At 38.7% G+C, this 20,587-nt stretch overlaps 2 protein-coding genes across 3 annotated transcripts in view; one reads left to right on the top strand and one right to left on the bottom strand.

The window, feature by feature from the left end:
- Window positions 1–5,580, top strand: part of LOC115217203 (dynein regulatory complex protein 8-like) — a 14,906-nt gene extending 9,326 nt beyond the window's left edge. The window contains exons 6-7 of one of the 2 annotated variants that reach the window (XM_036507055.1): window positions 488–668; window positions 5,414–5,580. In XM_036507055.1, coding sequence (XP_036362948.1) covers window positions 488–612 — 125 coding nt within the window. In that variant the 3' untranslated portion in view covers window positions 613–668; window positions 5,414–5,580. Of the gene's footprint in view, window positions 1–487; window positions 669–2,438; window positions 2,584–5,413 lie in introns of those variants that run through there. The other variant, XM_029786842.2, reaches the window with a different exon arrangement.
- On the bottom strand, window positions 3,667–20,587 carry LOC115217459 (vesicle transport through interaction with t-SNAREs homolog 1B). The gene is made up of 7 exons (XM_029787164.2): window positions 20,431–20,587; window positions 14,334–14,392; window positions 13,082–13,192; window positions 11,272–11,325; window positions 9,526–9,699; window positions 6,502–6,563; window positions 3,667–4,468 (listed from the first exon to the last, which is right to left on the bottom strand). Exons 1-7 carry the CDS (start codon window positions 20,528–20,530, stop codon window positions 4,375–4,377), a joined length of 654 nt encoding a protein of 217 aa, XP_029643024.1. The 5' UTR covers window positions 20,531–20,587; the 3' UTR covers window positions 3,667–4,374.

Genomic DNA, 20,587 nt, shown 5'->3' with positions numbered 1-20,587 from the left:
CTTGGCCACTGGCTCGGGAGTAAAATTTGCTTAAAGGGTTCAAACCCAGGTCCAAATTTTTTTTACAAACAAGGTCTTGTTTTATTTATTTTTGTTCTTTGTTCTTTGAGAAGAAACTTGACTTTAAGCTACTTTTTATGCTTTGTTTTCTAAACAAGAGAAAAGTAATTAGGGTTCCAAATTTCAATTTTACACACCCCAAGACTTTTAGAAGGTATGCTTGCAACCCCTGCACACTCTGTTCCCACACCCATGAACCTGTCTGGACCTACCCAACAACTTGGTCCTCTGATACAAACTTTCTGTTTTAAAGTGATCTTCCAAACACCAGCTTAATTATGACAAAGCTATTTTAATTAAGTTTTTATTATTTTCAAAACTAATTGAAAGAAAGGCAGTGTTTGTCAACAGAAACTTGGTAACAAAGAGGTTAAAGAAATTTGTCAAATTTTTTCCTTATCTTTTTTTTTTTTTGTTTCTTTTCCAGGTGAAGCTTTTGAACCGGATGAATTGGCAGAGATGTTCTCTGCAGCAGCAGAACCAGATTCAGAGACTATTCATTACAAAGACTTCCTTTCACAAATAGTGGTCGATGATCAACTGATTTTGTAACAGCCCCTAACCGAGATTTCTGTGGCAGCCCCTAACTGAAATTTCACATATCTCAGGTTTGATAAACTTAGATTTTGCTTCAATCAAAAAAAGAAAAAAGAAAAACTACAAAGCATTGATTTTTCACTTTTATTTTTATTTATCTCTCATCTTTTACTTGTCTCAGTCATTGGACTGTGGCCATGCTGGGGCACTATCTTGAAGGGTTTAATTAAACAACTTAAATCCAATACTTCTTTTTAGAACTCATTCTATCATTCTCTTTTGCCAAACTGGTATCTTGCAGGGACATCACTGAACCAACACTGGTTGTCAAGTAGTGGTGTGGGACAAACATACACGACAGGCATCTTTCAATTTCTGTCTACCAAATTCTCTCATTAGAGTTCTTTATTCTAAATATACACAGTCTTTTAGTCTTAGATTTTTGTTGATGATATAGATAAATTAGAAATGAATTACAACCCTATGACCCCCACTGTGTTCCATACCATTCTAAAAATTGTAGTCTATTATTATCTCAGCTATTCTTGCTACAATAGTGACAACTTGAATTTCTTCCATCTTCTTGCTCTGTTAAAATATTTAAGAAAAATTATATTAATATATCTTGCCTGTTGAAAATCCATATTTGTACAGCTGAAGATAGCGCTGTATTTAGATTAAAGTAATGATTGCATTGTTCAATTAAATGGAGCTGCTTGAAATGGTCGTACTGCATCACTACTTGAAATCCTGTTACTTATTTTCATTTTATTCACCTTACTTCGAGCTGTGCAGATAATACCAGACTGACTTGGTGCCTCATCTTAATTACCTAATTCAACTGAATCTTAATTACTTCTGATATATATATATATATATATCAACATTCATTTTGAATTATTCTATCATGTATACACTGGTTTGGGAACAGATACACTTTGTGTATGGCACATTATAAGTAACAACTGAAAGGTTGGTGAAAGGATAAGGCATCCACTCATAAAACACTGCCTTAGAAAACAAAACTGTCTAACCCATGCCAGCATGGAAAAGCAGATGTAAAACACTGTTGGTGATCCATTTGATCCTGTCGAACCATCCAATCCATGCCAGCATGGAACACAGATATTCAATGATGTTGATGAAATGGAACAGTTACTATAACTGACCCCCATTACATCACTGGGACTGGGTTTATCAAACCAAGGAAACATTCCAAGTAGGATTTGAACTCGGGACTGAGAGGGACAAACTAAAGATTACAACATATTTCATTCAGTAATCTTAATCTCTTGTTTGTTTCCACCACAGCCATAGGAAATATTGATTTCAAATTTTGGCACAAGGCCAGCAGTTTGGGGGTAGAGTGAGGGGAGGGGTGGCTAGTTAATTACATCTCTGCTCATGACACAAGGCCTGGAATTTGTGGGGAGGGAATTAATCCCTCACATCAATGGCCAGTGCTCAACTGATCCTTATTTCATTGACCCCGAATGGCCTTGCCAGAATTTGAACTCAGAATGTAAAACCAGAAGCAGGGCTGCTAAGCACTTCGTCAGGTGTGCTAACGACTCTGCCACCTCACAACCAGATCAAAAACGACAAAGTTATTTGACAAAATTCTTCGTTATTTCCATAATTAATTGAAACAAAGGCAGCATGAGAAACATGGCAACGAGTGGGTGTGTCTTGTAACTTTGTTGTTGCATTGGGGTCATCCAAGGAAGAAATACGATGGACTGGTTTCTGGTTGATTGCTCAGCTTTTACAGGATGGAAAGACATCCAAACAATTAAGATAACAAAATACTCATTGGTTTTTTTGGATCTTTTTTTTTTTAGAGAAACTGCTGCAGTTTACAGCTGATGCCAAGATATGAACCACCAGCCTCTTGCTCTGCAATACCCCAACACATACTCTGGGCCCTGATAAAAGACTGAATAAAGTTTTGGGATTTTTAAATAAATCATTTCCTTCTCATCCAAATTATTTCTGATTTTGTTGTATTTTTCATTCTGAATCACAGATTTCTTTTATCTTTTGTTTTAATGACATAATCCCATCAATCCGCTACCTTGGATTGCTGTTCTATTTATAGACTCCCAAAAGGGAATCCTTTACTTGTTTCAGTCATTGGGGCAGGGCCATGCTTGGGCATCACCTTGTAGGTTCTCCAGAACCAATAGTTTTTGAAGTGTCGTCCTTATTCCATCAGTCTCTTTTACTGAACTGCTTCATATACAGATACAATGGGCTTCTTTCAGTTTCCATCTACCAAATACACTCACAAGACTTTGGTCAGCCCAGGGCTTTAGGAGAAGACACTTACCCAAGGTGCCATGCAATGAGTCTGAACCAAGGACCACGTGGTCGGGGGGCAAGCTTCTTACCACACAGCCACCCCTTGAGTCTAAAGAAGTGAAGTTAATTTAGGCAGGATTTGAACTCAAAGTACAGTGAGTCAAGGCAGCAACATCGCAGACAGTTCTAGCCAATTCTGTCTGACCATTCTGTCATTTCACTGATTTGCTCCACTGTAGACGAGTGGGCACCTTTGGCACAACTCTTTAATGCTTCCAGGTTGGTGATGCGACAATAACAGACAAATGGAGAAGAAAATCAATTATTTGAGGGGGAAAAAAAAAGACACGTTTTTTTATATATATATATTAAATTTATTTACTTTTTATAATATTTCAAAGATTTAAAAGTTTATATTACATCTCCAGTTAAGAATCTCATTGTGATGGACATAGGTAGACAGACAGACAGACAGACAGATAGATAGATAGAAAGACAGATGCAGAGAGAGAGATCCATGATAAATTGATAGATAATAGGTAGACAAACAGACAGAGAAAATGAGTTGTTGATGACATAAATCTGGAGCCAGTTTTAAGAGACCAACCAAAATACAGGATTCTGTTCCAAGAACAAAGGACAATGGCCCATCTTCATTCCAAAAAAGGGAATTAACAGAAGAGAAGATTATCACTTTATAAAAAAAAAAAAAAAATAGAAAGCATTTGTTGATATTTCTGTCTGTAGACGTTCATGTTGTTGTTGTTGTAACTCTAGGTCTACCTTCAACAAGTAGACTAACAATCAAAGGCATTTTTTTTTCATGGGGGAGGGGCCAGGAATATGTCTAGGACTGACTATATTAGTTAACATATTCATTCATCCTTTCTTTAAGACACCAGGGTGTAATTTGAGGGAGATTTGGTTGTTATTTCTAACAGGTCAAGAGACCATGTAGAGGCACCCTCTCTCACCTGATTTATATCTTTTATGGTTTTATGACAGTTAAAATGTTGATTCAAATCATTGAAGATAAACAAATTGAAGGAATAAATAAAAATGTTCTTGGCTCAAAAGATTTCTCAGACTTTTGGCTTCAGTTTCAACCTGGGAAGGAATGTTGGTGTCTGATGCTTAAAGCAGCAAACGCATTGTCGTCTCTGTCGGGTCGAAGCCAGGAGCGTTGCCAGGTGCAACCAAAGTGGAGATAACTTCCACCAGCCCACAAAACCCATCTGACCCTTCTCATCCAGTCTTAACCGCATTTACTTTAACAAGAGAATATTTGTTTGAAAAATCATTTTTAATTATTACAGAGATGGTTTGCGAAAATAATTAGTTCAGAATGTGTAATTGCTGTTGTTGTTGTTGTTACATGATAATATAAATATGTTGGTTACCTCTTTTTATTTATTTATTTATTTTTATTGATTATTGTAACAACAATAATGGAGAGATTTACAAACGGAATTGGATTTACTTTCTGAAATATTTGTAGTAAACCACTCCACCTAAGGCTGCTAATTCAACCAAGATTATGGCAATAAGGATCATTTTGTCAGTCATCACCCTGGAAAATAGAAACAGCAATGAAATTACATCATCATAAGGATTATTTAATTAGTCAGAGAAAAAAAAATATATACCATAAAAACCTATGTAATTTGCACACCTGTGTAATTTACACAGGTGATTTTCAGGATAAAATTCGTTTAAAAAAAAGGCTTCTACTTATGTAAAATTTACACCAAAAAGTTTTTAGAATTGCTGATATAACCAGAGGAAAAAGGTTTCCAATTTAGTTGTATTTAGCATAATTTCACTTACTTATGATTAAATTTTATTAAATTTTCATTAAATAAAAATAATTTCTGCTTAACAGGTATCACATTGAAAGCTTTTAAATTACAAAGTGTTTGTGTTGTTTATAATAAACTTTATTTTACATTTCTTGCCCACAAGAGATTATGTCCGATCTTTAGCTTACTGCTGTATGTCTTCTCAAATCACAATCACAAGAAAAGTTGTTGATAAGGATTACCAACAAAAACAAAGCTGATAAATACACACAGGTGTTGCAAATTAAGTTTAATTACCAATAAACATCAGTTTGAATGACACTTTACTCAAACCGACAGAGGAAGGTGACTGATCAAACTGATTGTGTAAACAGAATTCTTTTCTGCCTTTTCTTGTTGGAACCTTTGATATGAACTATCAACATTTTAATCCCTTTCACACTTATAAAATGTCAAGCAAATTTTAAAATTTGTCACTAGCGTTATTGTCAGGATGGGCAGAACTTATGAATCGTTTACTGCAAAGGAGAAATTGAATATGTTGAATATGTATTTGAATGTGGCAATAGAGTTGCCAGAAGGTATTTTAATGTTAATGAAGCTAATGTTCTAAATTGGCATAAACAGTAGGACAAACTTAAAACTGTGCCTAGTAATAAATAGACAAAAATAACAATATACAACCCAGATTATCCATATCATTACATTTTTTGCAGTCAGGAATATCCAGATCACTATGTATGTCCACGGTGCTCCATTGTGATAGGAAGAAACTCCAAGCAGTGTAAAATATGACCCAGACCATGTTTACCAGTATGAACATCAGATCTTCAAATAGTAGTTAACCATTTAATGATTTTAGTGAATTTATACAGAAAAATAAAGCATGATATCATTCAGAATAAATAAAAGTCAACTTCATTATATTGAAGCCATTATTTGGTTCTGTAAAAACCTTTTCTGACATTAAATGAGTCAACTTCCAGGATTGAATGTTTATGTTTTCTACGTCTTTTTCCAACGAAAAGAAATTTCAAAACATTCTGGAAACGATTGACTCGTGTAATTTACGCACATCTTCAAGTTTACTTTTATTTTTGCGAAAACAAATTGCTTAAATTACATGGGTTTTTCTGGTATATATAGGTGCAGGTTTGGCTGTGGTAAAAAGATTGTTTCCCAACCACAGGGTTCCAGGTTCCATCCCACTGTGTAGCACCTTGGGCAAGTGTCAGTATGTATGTATTTATGTCTGTCCTCCCACCATCGCTTGACAGCCAATGTTGGTATGTTTACATCCTAATAACTTAGCAGTTCAGCAAAAGAGACCAATAGAATATGCACTAGGTTTACAAAGAATAAGTTCTGGGGTTGATTTGTTCAACTAAAGGCAGTGCTCCAGCATGACCACAGTCAAGAGGCTAGTGGCAATGGCTGACTATGAAAGCATCTAGAGTGGTTGCATCAATTAAGGGATGATGATGATGATGGGGGGGGGACAAGGACTGCATTGTGCTTTGGCATGGATTTTAGGGCTTGATGCCCTGCCTAACACAAACTACATTACAGCATGTACTGGGTGCTTTTCTATGCCACTGGCTCAAGTGAGGTTGCCATGCAGCTCACAAGACCTCAAAATCCAAGTGGAAGATAAGCTTTATAATAGAGCATCAATCAGTCTGAGGCTATAACAAAGGTCACATACCTAAGATACCAGGCAGCAGGACTGAACCTAGAACCCTGTGCTTAACAAGCCAACTTCTCAACCACTTGGCAAAGTTTTCTATACGGAAACATCACTTACCGTCTTACAATATTTTTTATTATTCGCCGACTTTTACTAAGGTTAGCATCGGTTTCGTCAAGCTGAAAGACAAGGAAAAGGCAAAGGAACCAATTTTAATTCTACAGAAACAAATTCAACAAGAACAACTTGGGGCTACAGGAGGAGGTTTTGGCACCATTCGAGCGTTTGTCGTTGCCAGTGCCACTTGACTGGCTCCTGTGCTGATCACACATGAAAAGCACCCAATACACTCTCAGAGTGGTTGGTGTTAGGAAGGGAATCCAGCTGTAGAAATTTTGTCTGATCAGTTTGGAGCCTGGTGCAGCCTTCTGGTTTGTCACTCCTCAGTCAAACCGTCCAACCCATGCCAGCATGGAAAGCGGACGTTAAACGACAATGATGATGGTGATGATGAGTTTCTTCTATAGGCCCAAGGCCAACAATTTGGCAGAGATAGGTTAGTCAGCATCCCTGACGCCAGTACATCACTATGGATACCATGGATAATATCAACCTTGAAAGGGTGAAAGGAAAAACTTGACTTTGGTGGGATTTGAACTCAGAATGTCAAGAGCCAGAAGAAATACCACAAAACATTTATTTCAACATTTGGAATAAATGTTATTATTTAATAATAATAATAATGATAACAACAACAACAACAATAATAATAATAACAATAATAATAATAATAATAATAATAATAATAATAATAATAATAACAACACAACAATAATAATCTTTTCTACTAAAGGCACAAGGCCTGAAATTTTGGTAGGAGGAGACTAGTCAATCCCATTGACCCCTTGTATGTAACTGGTACTTATTCCATTGACCCCTTAAGGATGATAGGCAACATCAACCTCAGTAGCATTTGAACTTAAAACCTAGAGAGCTGCAAGAAACACCATTATACATTCTGTGAAATGCACTCTAAGGATTCTACCAGTTTCCCCACTCAAAATGCAATTGTTTACATCTAGCAGAGGGCATGGCTGAGTGGTTAAGCAGTTCTCTTCACAACTTTGTAGTTGCAGGTTCAATCCCACTTTATAACATCAACCTGGGTAAGTGTCTTCTATCATACGTTTGCCAGTGAAATGTCATAGATGGAAACTGTGTGGAAGCCCATCAACAAGGCCATTTCTATTCGAGAAGGGTAGACATAATCTGTCCCCTTGTTCAACGCCACTGCCTGAGTCTATTTTATTCCAAGAATTTTGCTCAAGGTCCCCAGTCTGAGGATAACTTCCTCCTACCTTTCTAGGAAGCCCTGAAAAGGACCACGCATGCTGCACTTCAGTTGTCGGTGGAAAGGCCAGATCCACAGACTGCAGGATCAAATGCTTTATAATACTACCAACACCATTGCCCCAGCATCTTTACATCGTTTTTCAAAGCTGGAATGAGTCGGATGAGACTTGAGGGGGTCTCTATCCTATGCCCAGTTGCTCCTCCTCATGCTAAGCCTCACTTGTTTGCAAATAAAATGGTTCTGGAATTCCTGTTGAACCACTCAGTGACATACAGTGATAAAGCAATGTCAATGCGGAGACAAACACACATGTGCACATACTTATACACACACACACACACACACACACACACATATACATACATGCAGTGGGCTTCGAAGCAGTTTCCCTCAACCAAGTCTCATTCATTAAGCATTGATCAAATGAAAGCTACAGGAGAACAGACTTACTAAAGGTGTCACGCAGTGAGATTGAACCTGACACCCCATGGATGTAAAGTCTGCTTCTTTGCCTTATAGCCACAGAGTTTCAGATCCAGACCCATTGAGTGACACCTTGGGCAAGTGTCTTCTATAGCACCAGCCTTGCAAAAGGATTTGGTAGATGGAAACTGAAAGAAGCCAGTTGTGTGTGTGTTGGTGTTTCTTTGTCTTGACATTGTGAGACAGTTGTAAACAAGTGCCACCGTCCTACAAGTGGTGTCAGTCATTTCTAATCTTCTGTGGAAACACGTCTGGGCGCAGAAAGAACAACTGGACATGAAAAATCTGCCCTAACAAATTCCATTTGACCCTTGCAAGCATGGAAAAGGGGACCAAATTTGCATACAAGACCTTAGTTGACCCAAAGTTATCACAGAAGACACTCATCCAAAACAGTAAGGGATAAGAACTGAAACCAAAACCATGGGGTAGGGAAGCAAAATTCTTAACCAAAACAAACGGATAAATAAAAATATTTTTAAAAATTGTGGTAAATAGGTTGCTTACGAACCACATGGTTCTGGGTCCAGTCCCACTGTGTGGCACCTTGGGCAAGTGTCTTCTACTATAGCCTCGGGCCAACCAAAGCCTTATGAGTGGATTTGGTAGACAGAAACTGAAAGAAGCCCATCGTATATATATGTGTGTGTGTGTGTGTATGTGTGTGTGTTTGTCCCCCAACCATCGCTTAACAACTGATGTTGGTGTGTTCACGTCCCCATAACTTAGTGGTTCGGCAAAAGAGACCAATAGAATAAGTACTAGGCTTACAAAGAATAAGTCCTGGGGTCGATTTGTTCGACTAAAGGCAGTGCTCCAGCATGGCCGCAGTCAAATGACTGAAACAAATAAAAGAATAAAGATCTTGTTTTTTTTTTTAATACTGCTTAGTCAGAAGGAAAGGGCAATGGCTGTGACCTGTTTTAGGTGGGAGAGAGGCCTGAATACTTGGCCCATCTTTCCTGCATCAGAGAAAATCCCCTGCTAAAGGCACTCAACATCCTGGTACTCATGGTAACAAATTCAAACCTACCGCCTACATAAGTCACAGCAAGATTTGAACTCGGAATGTAAGGAACTGGAAGAAATATCATAAAGAAACCCATCTAATGATTCCATTGGTGCCACATTCTCAAACTGTACTTTATATATTGACCCCAGATGTAGAAAAAGTAAAGCTAACCATAGTAGGATTCGAGCTCAGAACTCAGAGAGTCTGCCAACCAAGCAGGCCACAGTAAAACATTCTCTCACACACACACACACACACACACACACACACACACACACAAAAGTGAACTCACTCTGTTTTTGGTTCTTTCCAAAACTTCTCTTTGTCGGCTCATGTCTTCAATAATTCCTGTACCAATTTCATCAGTCTCAGCTGCAACTTGATGCGACCGAGCAATACTTTCAGAAGTCCTTTGTAAAGACTGGATGCCAGAAAATAATTTTTGCCGGTTTGAACCTTCGATTTTCTGCATGGTAAAAAAAAGACAAAAAAAAAAAGAAAAAATTTATAAAATTGCAGGAAAATTTGAATGACAGGTTAAACAGTTTAGCTTGGGAGTGCAAAGTGCTGCTTGAGTCAAATCTTCAGCTCATATTTCAGGATTAGAATGTTATAAATAAGAAATCCCCCTCCAATACATTCGGGTTGATACAATCAATTATGCTCCTCTTCTGTGAATTTGTGAGTTGGCACCAAGGGAAGCGATCCACATTGAACGGTGCCAATAGAAAACTGTTCTGCAAAATTCCCAGCTTAAAAGCACTGATCAAAGTGAAGAGGTGAGCAACCTTGATCTGTTCACAGTTTATCTAAAGAATTCTGATCTATGCTATATTAGAACATGGCTTAGTGGCTCACGACTGTAAGGTCACAAGTTCAAATCCCAGTGGTGCACCGTGTCCTTGAGCAAGACACTTTATCTCACATTGCTTCAGTCCACTCAGCTGGCAAAAATGATTAGTACCTGTAATTCAATGGGGCCAGCTTCATCACATTTGATGAATCTCCCTGAGAATTACGTTAAGGGTACGCATATCTGCTGTGGAGAACTCAGCCACTTATCCCGAGCAACTTGCTCTATTGATCAGATTAACTGAAACACTTGTCAGCAGAGCCGACAGAAAAGTAAGCCATGACATCGGTCAACCTGAGGTCATGGCAGAAGACAAATGCCCATGGGGCCATACAGGGGAACCAAAATCAGAACCACATGGTTGTGAAGAGAACTTCTCAGCCCCACAGCCGTATCGGTCAGTTGCCTCATTTCATATTCAAGGTACCAGTGTGATTTCAGGGAGATTTTAAGGGGAGAGGTAAGCTGATTACATCAACCCCCAGTGCTCGAATGCTACTCATTTTATCGACCCTGAAATGATGAAAAGCAAAATTGACTTCAGTGGCATTTAGAGTCAGAACGTAAAGGGCTACAAGAAATGCCGCTAACCATTTTCTCTGACACAATAACAATTCTGCCAGCAAGCTGCCCAAGATTAAGAAGGGTAATAATAATCCTTTCCACAAGAGGCACAAAGCCTGAAGTTTTGGGGGAGAAGGGTTATTTGATTATACTGACCCCAGTACTCAACTGGTACTTAATCTATTGACCCCCAAAAGGATGAAAGGTAAAGTTGACCCCAGCAGAATTTGAACTCAGAATGTAAAAACAGACAAAATGCTGCTAAGCATTTTCTCAGACACAAAAACAATTCAGCCAGCAATTCACTGCCTTAGCAAGATTATTAATAATAATAATAATAATAATGATGATGATGATAATAATAATTGTCGGAGCCCTGGGAACAGTGAGCAAAAATCTCGAGAAGTACATGGAACAAATAGGGGCTGCAATAAGGGTGGAGCACTTGCAGAAAACAACACTGTTTGGAACCGGTCAAATACTCCGGAAGGTGCTCAAAAAATAAGAGGTGTTAACTTAGATCACTGGTAGTGAACAGCTGACACTGTAGTAGATCTCCAGCGTCAGAAGCTGTGCTAAGGCAATAATAATAATAATAATAATAATAATAATAATACATACACTTTCCCAATCATTGGTTCCAGAATCAAAAGTATTATTTTCTGAAATCATTTTCTGAAACAAAGAAAAATCTGAATTTATAAACTAATTAATTAAATTGTTATTAAGAAAAAAAAAAGGGAAATAAACAATGAATTTTAAAAATAGGAAAAACTTTGAAGAAGATACAAAGATCAGAGGTTGCCATTTCTTGGAGTCCCACTGTGAAGAGGTTGTTTGGTTGGCAGAGTGGGAAATGAAACTGGACACTCAATGGTAACTTATGATTTGGCTTTCGAATGTAACTCATCACTTCAGAGACAGCTGCAGGCGGTTGTGTTGGCAAGACAACAGACAATGAACTGAAGGGTTTAAGGTCTCTATGACAGTTGTCAAAGAATCTCACACACACATTTTTTTCTCCTTCTTTCATTTTGCATCTGTCTTCCCGTGCAAATGGACAGCTGAACACTCATCCCAGTTTCATTATAATTAGCTCTCAGGGGCAGGTAACAGACTCTCAAAGAAGGATACCAACAGACTACCCCATTCAGTCTAGAAGCAAGGCTCATCTCCCATCCATGCAATTCTGCTAACCCAGCAGCCAAGTACTACCTTTCTGAGTTCATATGGTTCATGCTGACAGCTATCATTGAGTGTAGACATGAAAAATATTTGTCAGCATTGCAATCATCATATTAATGTCCCCTTTTCCACACCTGAATGGGTTGGCTGGAGTTTATTGAAGAGCATTTTCTACAGCCGGATGCCCTTCCTGCCATCAACCCTTACCTGTTTTCAAGCAACGTAATATTTCCCTTCCTTGGGCGGGCAGATTCTGCAGGAGATTGGAAATGAATATTTTGAAGTTGTGGCTGATGCCAGCATCAGGTCAATGGCACCCGTGCTGGTGGCACATAAAAATCACCCATTACACTCGCAGACTGGATACCATTAGAAAGGGCGTCCAGCCATAGAAACATAGTCAAATCAGATCAGAACCTGGTCCAGGTGTGTGTGTGTGTGTGTGTATGAATGTGTACGTGTGTGTGTATGTATGTATCTCTCTCTCTCTCTCTCTCTCTCTCTCTCTATATATATATATATATATATATATATATATATATATGCCAATACCGCCTGACTGGCCCTGTGCCGGTGGCACGTAAAAGCACCCACTACTCTTGGAGTGGTTGGCGTTAGGAAGGGCATCCAGCTGTAGAAACTCTGCCAGATCAAGATTGGAGCCTGGTGCAGCCATCTGGTTCACCAGCCCTCAGTCACTCGTCCAACCCATGCTAGCATGGAAAGCGGACGTTAAACGATGATGATGATATATATATATATATTGTTTGATTTGCCTAATAGTGGTTTTGTCTCTAATTTAATATAATATATATATATATATATACACACGATGATGATGACACACACATGCACAATGGGCTTTTCTTAGTTTCCATCTACTAAATCCATTCACAATGCTTTGGTGCCACACAGTGGAACTGAATCTGAAACCATGAGTTGGGAAGCAATCTTATTAACCACACAACCACACCTGCACCTTAGATTCTGCGAATCAATTTAAATTATTCCTCTAAACTTGATATTATTTGCGTCAGCGTTTGTGATTTTAAACAAACACCATGAATACTCTCTGTTGGAATCTTATGATTTTTGTAAGAATACAAAATGCCACCATCTCCTGAAGACACACACATTGTTGACAGGAAACAATAACTTTGATGAGGATAATATCGTCAGAAAAATGCTAAGCTATAACTAAACAGATAAAGGAATGTGTGTCTAAGCAACAAAATTTGAGACGTACAAAATTTCTACTAAGATTTTCAATTTCTCTTCGGTAATTCCTCAACTGATTCATCATCTGTATTCGGTAACTTTGTGGCGCTGATTTGCTTTCTTGTTCCATTTCTTGCATCTAAAGTCAAAATAAATAAATAAATAAATTTTTTTTTCTATTTCAAAGTCAAAAATCAACATGGAAGAGAAGGGCTTTAAAAACACAAAGCTGCTGATATGTGTGGTGAGAGAGTTGAGGGAGCATCCGAGTAAGGGACAGGTGATTACAGGAGGAGTGGTGGATGGTAGAATAGGGGACACGCAAAAGGATAGGACAAGAACAATAAGGAATAAAGAAGCAGATATAGGTTTTTTTCTTTGGGTTCTGTAAGAGGAAGAAAAGCAGCCTCTTTGACCTTTTTGTAAGGGTTCTGTGAGTGGTAGAGAAAAATGGGAAGAGAGAGGGAGGAAGAAACTTACAGGTTGCATGAATAGGAAGTCACATGTCAATAGGGTCTTCGAGAGAGAGAGAGACCCGTGCTGAATGCTTGCAATAGAATGGACTTCATAAATGGCACTGAGAGGTCACATGGTGGTGTTAAACAAAGACAGCTTTGGTCTGCCTCAGGACTATAGTAGAAGCCACTTGCCCAATGGGACTGAACCCAAAACCATATGTACAGGGTCCAGAAGGTGTTTGAGGACACATGCATTTTTAGTCGTTATTTTATTTGACTAATTTTTATTGAACTTCTATTTCAGAAAATAACAAGAATGGATGGCCGACAATTTTCATGATCACCCCCCCCCCCAACATTTGGCCTCCCAAATTCTCCAGATCTCAATTCACTGGACTACTATATATGGAGCATCGTTGAGCAAAAATGTCAATGAACACCTCCATAGCACCAAAGATTCTTTGAAAAACCATCATAGTCCAAGTCATGTCTGATATGAACAAGGCCCACTTAATCCAAGCTTGTAAACGATTTCCACCCCAGGTAGAGGCAGTTATTGATGTTTATGGTGGTTTTATTGGATAAAATCATTAAATTGATAATTTAGCTTTTTGTTTATGCCATTTTTATAAAAATACAGTTTTTTTTCTGTTATTATACAAGCGCTTTTTTAAAAACCATTCATCTGTCTTCAAATCCTGTCTGCACCCTGCACATATAAATTTTTATATAGCTTTAATTATGAGGAAGGTACTGGGCCATGACATCTGCAAGCTGGAAACCATGAGAAATATCAAAACTCAGAAGAGTCGTTAATCGTACCAAAAGGGAGGCTTCCTCCAATTTCTTTTCAACTTGTCTCTTGGCATTTTTCTTCTCCTCTGCAAATAAAAATTAAAACAAATGTTTAGTTAAAAAACATGGAATATATAAATGGCTGAGTCAGCAGCAGAGGTTGGACATTAGGAAACGGTTGAATGAAAACAGATCTTTATTATTATTATTATTATTACTTTTTAGAGTGTGAGGTGATAGAGTCAAGGACTCCACATGAAGCAGGATCTACAAGTATGAGTTAAAAGAGGGATCAAGGATAATTAATGCAGAGGCTTTTGGTTGTTTGTTGTTTTTTGCTTTTTTTACTTGCATCATTCTTAGTGAAATGTGAATCAAAGACAGCATTAAAAGACATTCATCATATTACAACATAAGTTTTGGAGCTTTTAGGTAATACATGATCATTAATTAAAATCCACTTTCCATGCTGGCATGGGTTGGACGGTTTGACTGAAGACTGGCAAGCAAGATGGCTGCACCAGGTTCCAATCTGTTCTGACAATGTTTTTACAACTGGATGCTCTTCCTAACACCAACCACTCTCAGAGTGTAGTCAATACTTTTTACATACCACCAGCATGGAGGCCAGTGAGGCGGCACTGGCATCGACCACACTTGAATGGTGCTTTTTATGTGCCACTGGCATGGGTGCCACTGGCATGGGTGCCAGTCAAGCGACACTGGCATCAGCCACAACTACGATTTCACTCAGCTCAACAGGTCTTCTCAAGCACAGCATATTGCCCAACGATTGAAGGTTACTCTTAAACGGGCCAGTTATGCAACACTGACATCAGCCCTGGCTGCAATCTCACTTGGCTTAGCGTTGGGTCTTCTCAGTCACAGCATATCTCCAAAGGTCTCAGCTGCTTGTCATTGCCTTTGTGAGGCCCAATGTTCAAAAGTTGTGCTCCACCACCTCATCCCATGTCTTCCACTGTTAGGGTGTGACACTTCTTTACACAGCTGTCCTCCATCCATATGCAACACATACCCATACCAGCGCAGTCATCTCTCTTGCACAAATTCAATATATCTACACCCACAGACAAGCTTATAAAATCAAAAACAAAAACAAACCCATTGCAGCATCCATGACTTTCAGAAACATTTTTCATGGTCAGAATTGTCAAACTACGTGTATCAGTTGATTGTTATTAGGACACAACATCCTTCAAACCTCTCATGCTTCCCAAAATTTGCCAACACTACTCCTGACATACCTGCATATTCTTTCCCATTTGGGGCTCTTTTGCTTTTCAATTTATCATCTTTTTGTGCTTTATTCTGTGCACTGAATACAATAATCTCATCATTACTATTACCTCCGCCAAGGAAGGAGGTTATGTTTTCATTGGCACTGGCTTGTCCGTCTGTGTGCAAAATAATTCAAAAAGTTGTGAACGGTATTTGCAGGAAAAGTTGATAATGACACAAGGAACAGATGATGAAACTTTGGTAGTGATCCGGGAATTTTTATGGATTCTTGAAGGATTTTTCATTTGTTATATTTACTTTACATGAAGTATTGTTACATTCTTTGATTGTCTCCCTTTAAAACACATTCATCATTTCCACGTAACCTATGGTGGTGTTGCTGTTTCCAAAGTTTTATTTTCGTTTCTCTATTAGTAATTTTACTCGCTTATCTATGGACTCTTGAGGGATGATTGATACTATACTGACCACAGAGGGATGTAAAGTAGGTAGGTAGGTAGGTTTAGTTTTGTAAGTAGACAAATACCTCTTTTATCTTTGCCAAGGAACCATCTGACCATCGTCCTTGATGATTTCAATCTAATCCATGCCAGCATGGAAGATGGACATCAAAAATGATGATAATGAGGTACAAAATGTTTGTAGAATTCAACTTTAGCAAGAATTGAACTCATTATCTTCTTCTTCAATTCCATTCGCATCTCAGATGGAATTATATCAACTCCAAACACATGAAAAGTAAAGTTGACCTTGGCAAGATTAGAATTCAGAAGAACACTCAGTTCAACACCACCCTCAGACCATGGGTCACTTTAGTGAAGTTTACTTGAACTTGGTCCCTGATCTGAGGATAGCTTTCTCCTTTCCTTCTGAAAGACACTGAAAAGGGTCAAGAGCAAAGCCTTTCCTCTTCAGACTCAGCCATTACTAAAAAAGACATCACAAGGGATTTTGTCTGATGATCTACAATTCTGCCAACAATGTAATACCACCAGAATGTAAAAAAAAAACCCCAAAAAGCAGGACTGGAATTCATTTGATTTGGATTTAGATTACTTTTGCTCCTGCACTGCTTTAAGCAGAGAGAAAAAGAAAAACAAAGGAAGCAGTACAAAAAAGACATGAAGGACAATTACACACAAAAAAGGGTCTACACAAACAATTCCATGCAGCCACCACAGAAGTTGCTGGAAAACATAGAAGGGGTTGGCTGAAGAAAGGAACACTAAAAAAAGAGACCAAGAGCACAATACTGGCAGCGCAAGACCAAACTTTGGCCACGAATTGGAGGTTCAACCTTTGAAATGAGCAAGTGTCTCTACTGTGCTACATCTGCAATAGGGTGCATGAAACCATTGCCCATATCACAAACGAATGCCCTAGTCTTGCCCAAAACCACTATTATAAGTTGTGGTGACACAATCAAGTAGCAAAAGTGCTAGATTGGAAATTGTGCAAAAAGTGGGGGCTAGAGTGAGGTAAGGTGTGGTATGAGGACAAACTGCAGAGAGTGATTGAGTCAGTGACTAGTAAAATCCTTTGGGATTTCCCAATGCAAACAGATCAGGTGCTACGGCATAACAGACCAGACTGAGTGGTGACGGATGAGGTGCACCACATGTGCTATATAGTTGATAGTCAAGAAAGAAGGTGAAAAGGTACGTAGATATAATCCTCTTAAGTATGAAATAGTCTGGCTATGGAAAACGAAGAATGTGAAGATAGTACCAATTATTGCCGAGTCCTTGAGAAAAGTATCAGGAGGCATCAAGAGGAATATCAAGGAAATTGGAATAGAGTGCCCAGTAGAACTGTTAGAAAAAGGTTTGCCTCCTTGGCATGGCCAGAATAATCAGCAAAGTATTAGATAGTTAAAAAGAACAGATAGCATGGTGCCATAGGCTGCAGGTAGTAAGCATGCTATGCATGCAAGACTCCAGGAACTCCAACAAAACTTGTGATAAAGAGATAATAATAATAATAATAATAATAATAATGGGTTCAATTTTGGGACAAGACCTGAAATGTCAGGGGAGAGACTTAGTTGATTAAATCGACCCCAGTGCACAACTGGTACTTGAAAGAATGAAAGGCAAAGTCAACCCCACTGACATTTGGACCCAGGATGTAATGATGGGCGGCCCAAGGCCGGGAATGTAGGGGGATGGAAGTTAGTCAATGACATCAACTCCAATACTTGACAGGTCCTTTATTTTATTGAGTCTGAAAGGATGAAAGGTGACCTTGGAGGGGACTGAGCTCAGAATGCACAGAAGAAGTACCAAAAGGCATCTGAACAGATGCTCTGTTGTTTAAGCCAGTTTACCATGGTAGTAATAATTTCTTTTATTTGCCACAAGGGCAATGGATAAGAGGGAGATACATTGCAAATTATGTAGATTTTGCACAGAATTAAATGTTGAAGAAAAACAGAAATAGAAAAATAGTACTAAGAATGGTCTCTAACAATGAGACAAAGCAAAATACTTGGGGTAGAAGGATGTATAGTTGGGTATATCCACTACCGTAGGTAACTAGTACCTATTCTAGAGACTCCAGGAGGATAAAAAGTAAAATTAATTCACCAGATTTAATTAGTTATGCCATTGGGCATATCATCATCAACATAGCTTTAGCATCCACTTTTCTATGTTCAGAGGGTCAGGCAGAATTTGCTGAGGTTGACTTTTCTCTGGTTGGATGCCCTTCCTGTCACCAACACTCACCTTTTTCCAAATTATATTTCCCTGGGACCAGACATGTTTTCATGGATGATTGGAAATGAAGAACACTGCTTGCATGATGCTGACACTTCTTTACAAGTATCCTGTGAAGTCAAGGCAAAGAGGCAACACACACACACAAGCTTCTTTCGGATTCTATCTATAAAATCCAGTCACAAAGCTTTAGTCAGCCCAGAGCTATAGTAGGAGACACTTGCCACACAATGGGACTGATCCCAGAGCCATGTGGTTGACAAGCAAACTTCTTACCACACAGCCATGCCTGCACAAGGCCAGAAATTTAGGGAAGGAGAACAAGCAATTATGTCAACCCCAGTATTTGACTGGTACCATATATTATTGACTGTGGATGGATGAAAAGCAGCGTTGATCTTGGTGGAATCTGAACTAAGAACATAAAGAGTCTTAACAAATACCACAAGGTATTTTGTGTAGGGTTCTAACAACTTTGTCCTTTATTTACCGCAGAGTATCAACATATTTAGGAAATTCGATTCACACCCATGTGGATTCGTGTTCCATCCCACAGCAAGGCACCAAGGGGCAAGTATCTTCCACCATAACCTCAAGCTGAACAATGTTTTAGAAATATAATTTGGCAGACAGAAACGTGTGTGTGTGTGTACCGGTGTAATTATATCGTGGTATTTACACCGCTAAAGTGAAATATGAGTGAACTTGGTCATTCGATGAATAATGATTGATAAAATTAGTTCGCGACTAAGAACTGGGATCAATAGGGCGGAGGTAAAGATAGGCACAGCACCTGTTTTCGGCGTAACAAAAACCCTAACCCTAAATACCGGGTATGCGTATTCTTGACCTTCGTCATCAATAGGATTGGTTAAAAACCGTTGAAAGCAGTGCCCCAGTATGGCCGAAGTAGTCGTGCAGTAACGAAAACCAGAAAATGAATCGAACAAATACCCCGAAATACGTTACACTTTAATATAAATACAAACGCAAAAAAACAATACATACAAACATGCGCGTGTGTGTGTGTGGATAAAAGAATGAAGTTCAGCCTGGGCGTCATCTAATAATCACATGACGGAAACAAGGCCAGAAGCGTAAACAATACTTCCATCACAGGAACGGGTGAAACAATAAAGTCATGAGTTTTACTTATTATACAAGAGAAGAACAAACAATGTGAGGGAGGCGGGGGGACGGCATACTTTTAAGGCGTCTTTATTTCTAGTTCGCTACATCAAAGTTGCGAGTTCAAATCCTACCCGAGTTAACTTTATGCTTTATCACATCCGTAAAGAAGAATTACACGGATACCTTTTTTTATTTTCTTTCTTTTAAACTTCCTTGTTGTCCGTCCAAGTGAATAACACTGATTAGTCCTGATCGAGCAGATATCGGATCAAAAAGCAATCCAGACGTGGACAACCTGTTCTTGTTTTTGTTTTGTCTTATACATAGTGTACCAAAGATTACATTATCCAACGTGTCCTTCCGCTTTTTTAAAATGGTAGCGTGCCTGCTATTTCTAGCTGATTGAACGACAAAGTAGTTTCGTCTCTTCGTTAGTTCGAGGACCGTCAGGTGTGGCACGTTTGGATGTTAAATAAAAACCATTGTCTTCTGTTATAATTCCGTCTATATTACCTTATAGGAGTATGTTAAAGTTTAAAGCACATCTGCCTATTAATCACGTTAATTCCGAGTGTGGGAGGGGTTTTACCTGTTGTAGAATAAGGGGTTCGCGGTTTATGTGAATAAGGGATGTTGATTGTCCTGGAAGGAATCCAAAGAAATCAATGATCGAAGCCAACCGCGATGACTCAACAAACTCAATAACGACGGCTGGGAACAACATCAGATCTTCTCCCATCGTTTCTCCAAAAAGCCAGAAACTTTCCATCTCAGAGAATCTCCCCAACTCAAAGAAGCTCAGACATCGGAATAGGACTGATGGAATCACAAAAGCACCAACCATGTTAATTAAATGTGGTCGAGAAACTTTGTTTAAAAATAATTATTTTTTATTTTCTTCTTAAAAAAAGAATTTTTTTCTTTTTTCTGTTTATTTACTTCGAGAGAAGAAAAGAGCAGCCTTTGACGAGATCTTTTGGTAATCTGTAAGCGTGAAATAAAGAGACAACACTCACCGCCGTATAATCCGGGGATCTCATCGTGGATGTACTTCTTCAATTGCTCCAAAATCCCGTTCAAATCGTCCTCCAAGGACTCGAACTTCTCCGACGACATTTTCCAGGTCGGTCGCTTCAAGGCTGAAGAGTTACACAACCAGGGGAGATAACTGAC

The sequence above is a fragment of the Octopus sinensis genome, linkage group LG11 (assembly GCF_006345805.1).
Source record: "Octopus sinensis linkage group LG11, ASM634580v1, whole genome shotgun sequence".
Taxonomy (NCBI): Eukaryota; Metazoa; Mollusca; class Cephalopoda; order Octopoda; family Octopodidae; genus Octopus; species Octopus sinensis.
This window is presented reverse-complemented; position numbering and strand designations above follow the sequence as displayed.

Bases quoted from the DNA above. Each gene is read 5' to 3' on its own strand.
- LOC115217459 (XM_029787164.2), bottom strand. From the start codon at position 20,530: ATGTCGTCGGAGAAGTTCGAGTCCTTGGAGGACGATTTGAACGGGATT. The intron at 6,564-9,525 runs GTGAGTTCACTT...CTTGTCTTTCAG, and splicing joins TGGAAAGAACCAAAAACAGA to CTTGACGAAACCGATGCTAA. The intron at 4,469-6,501 runs GTAAGTGATGTT...TCTATTTTCCAG, and splicing joins ATAAAAAATATTGTAAGACG to GGTGATGACTGACAAAATGA.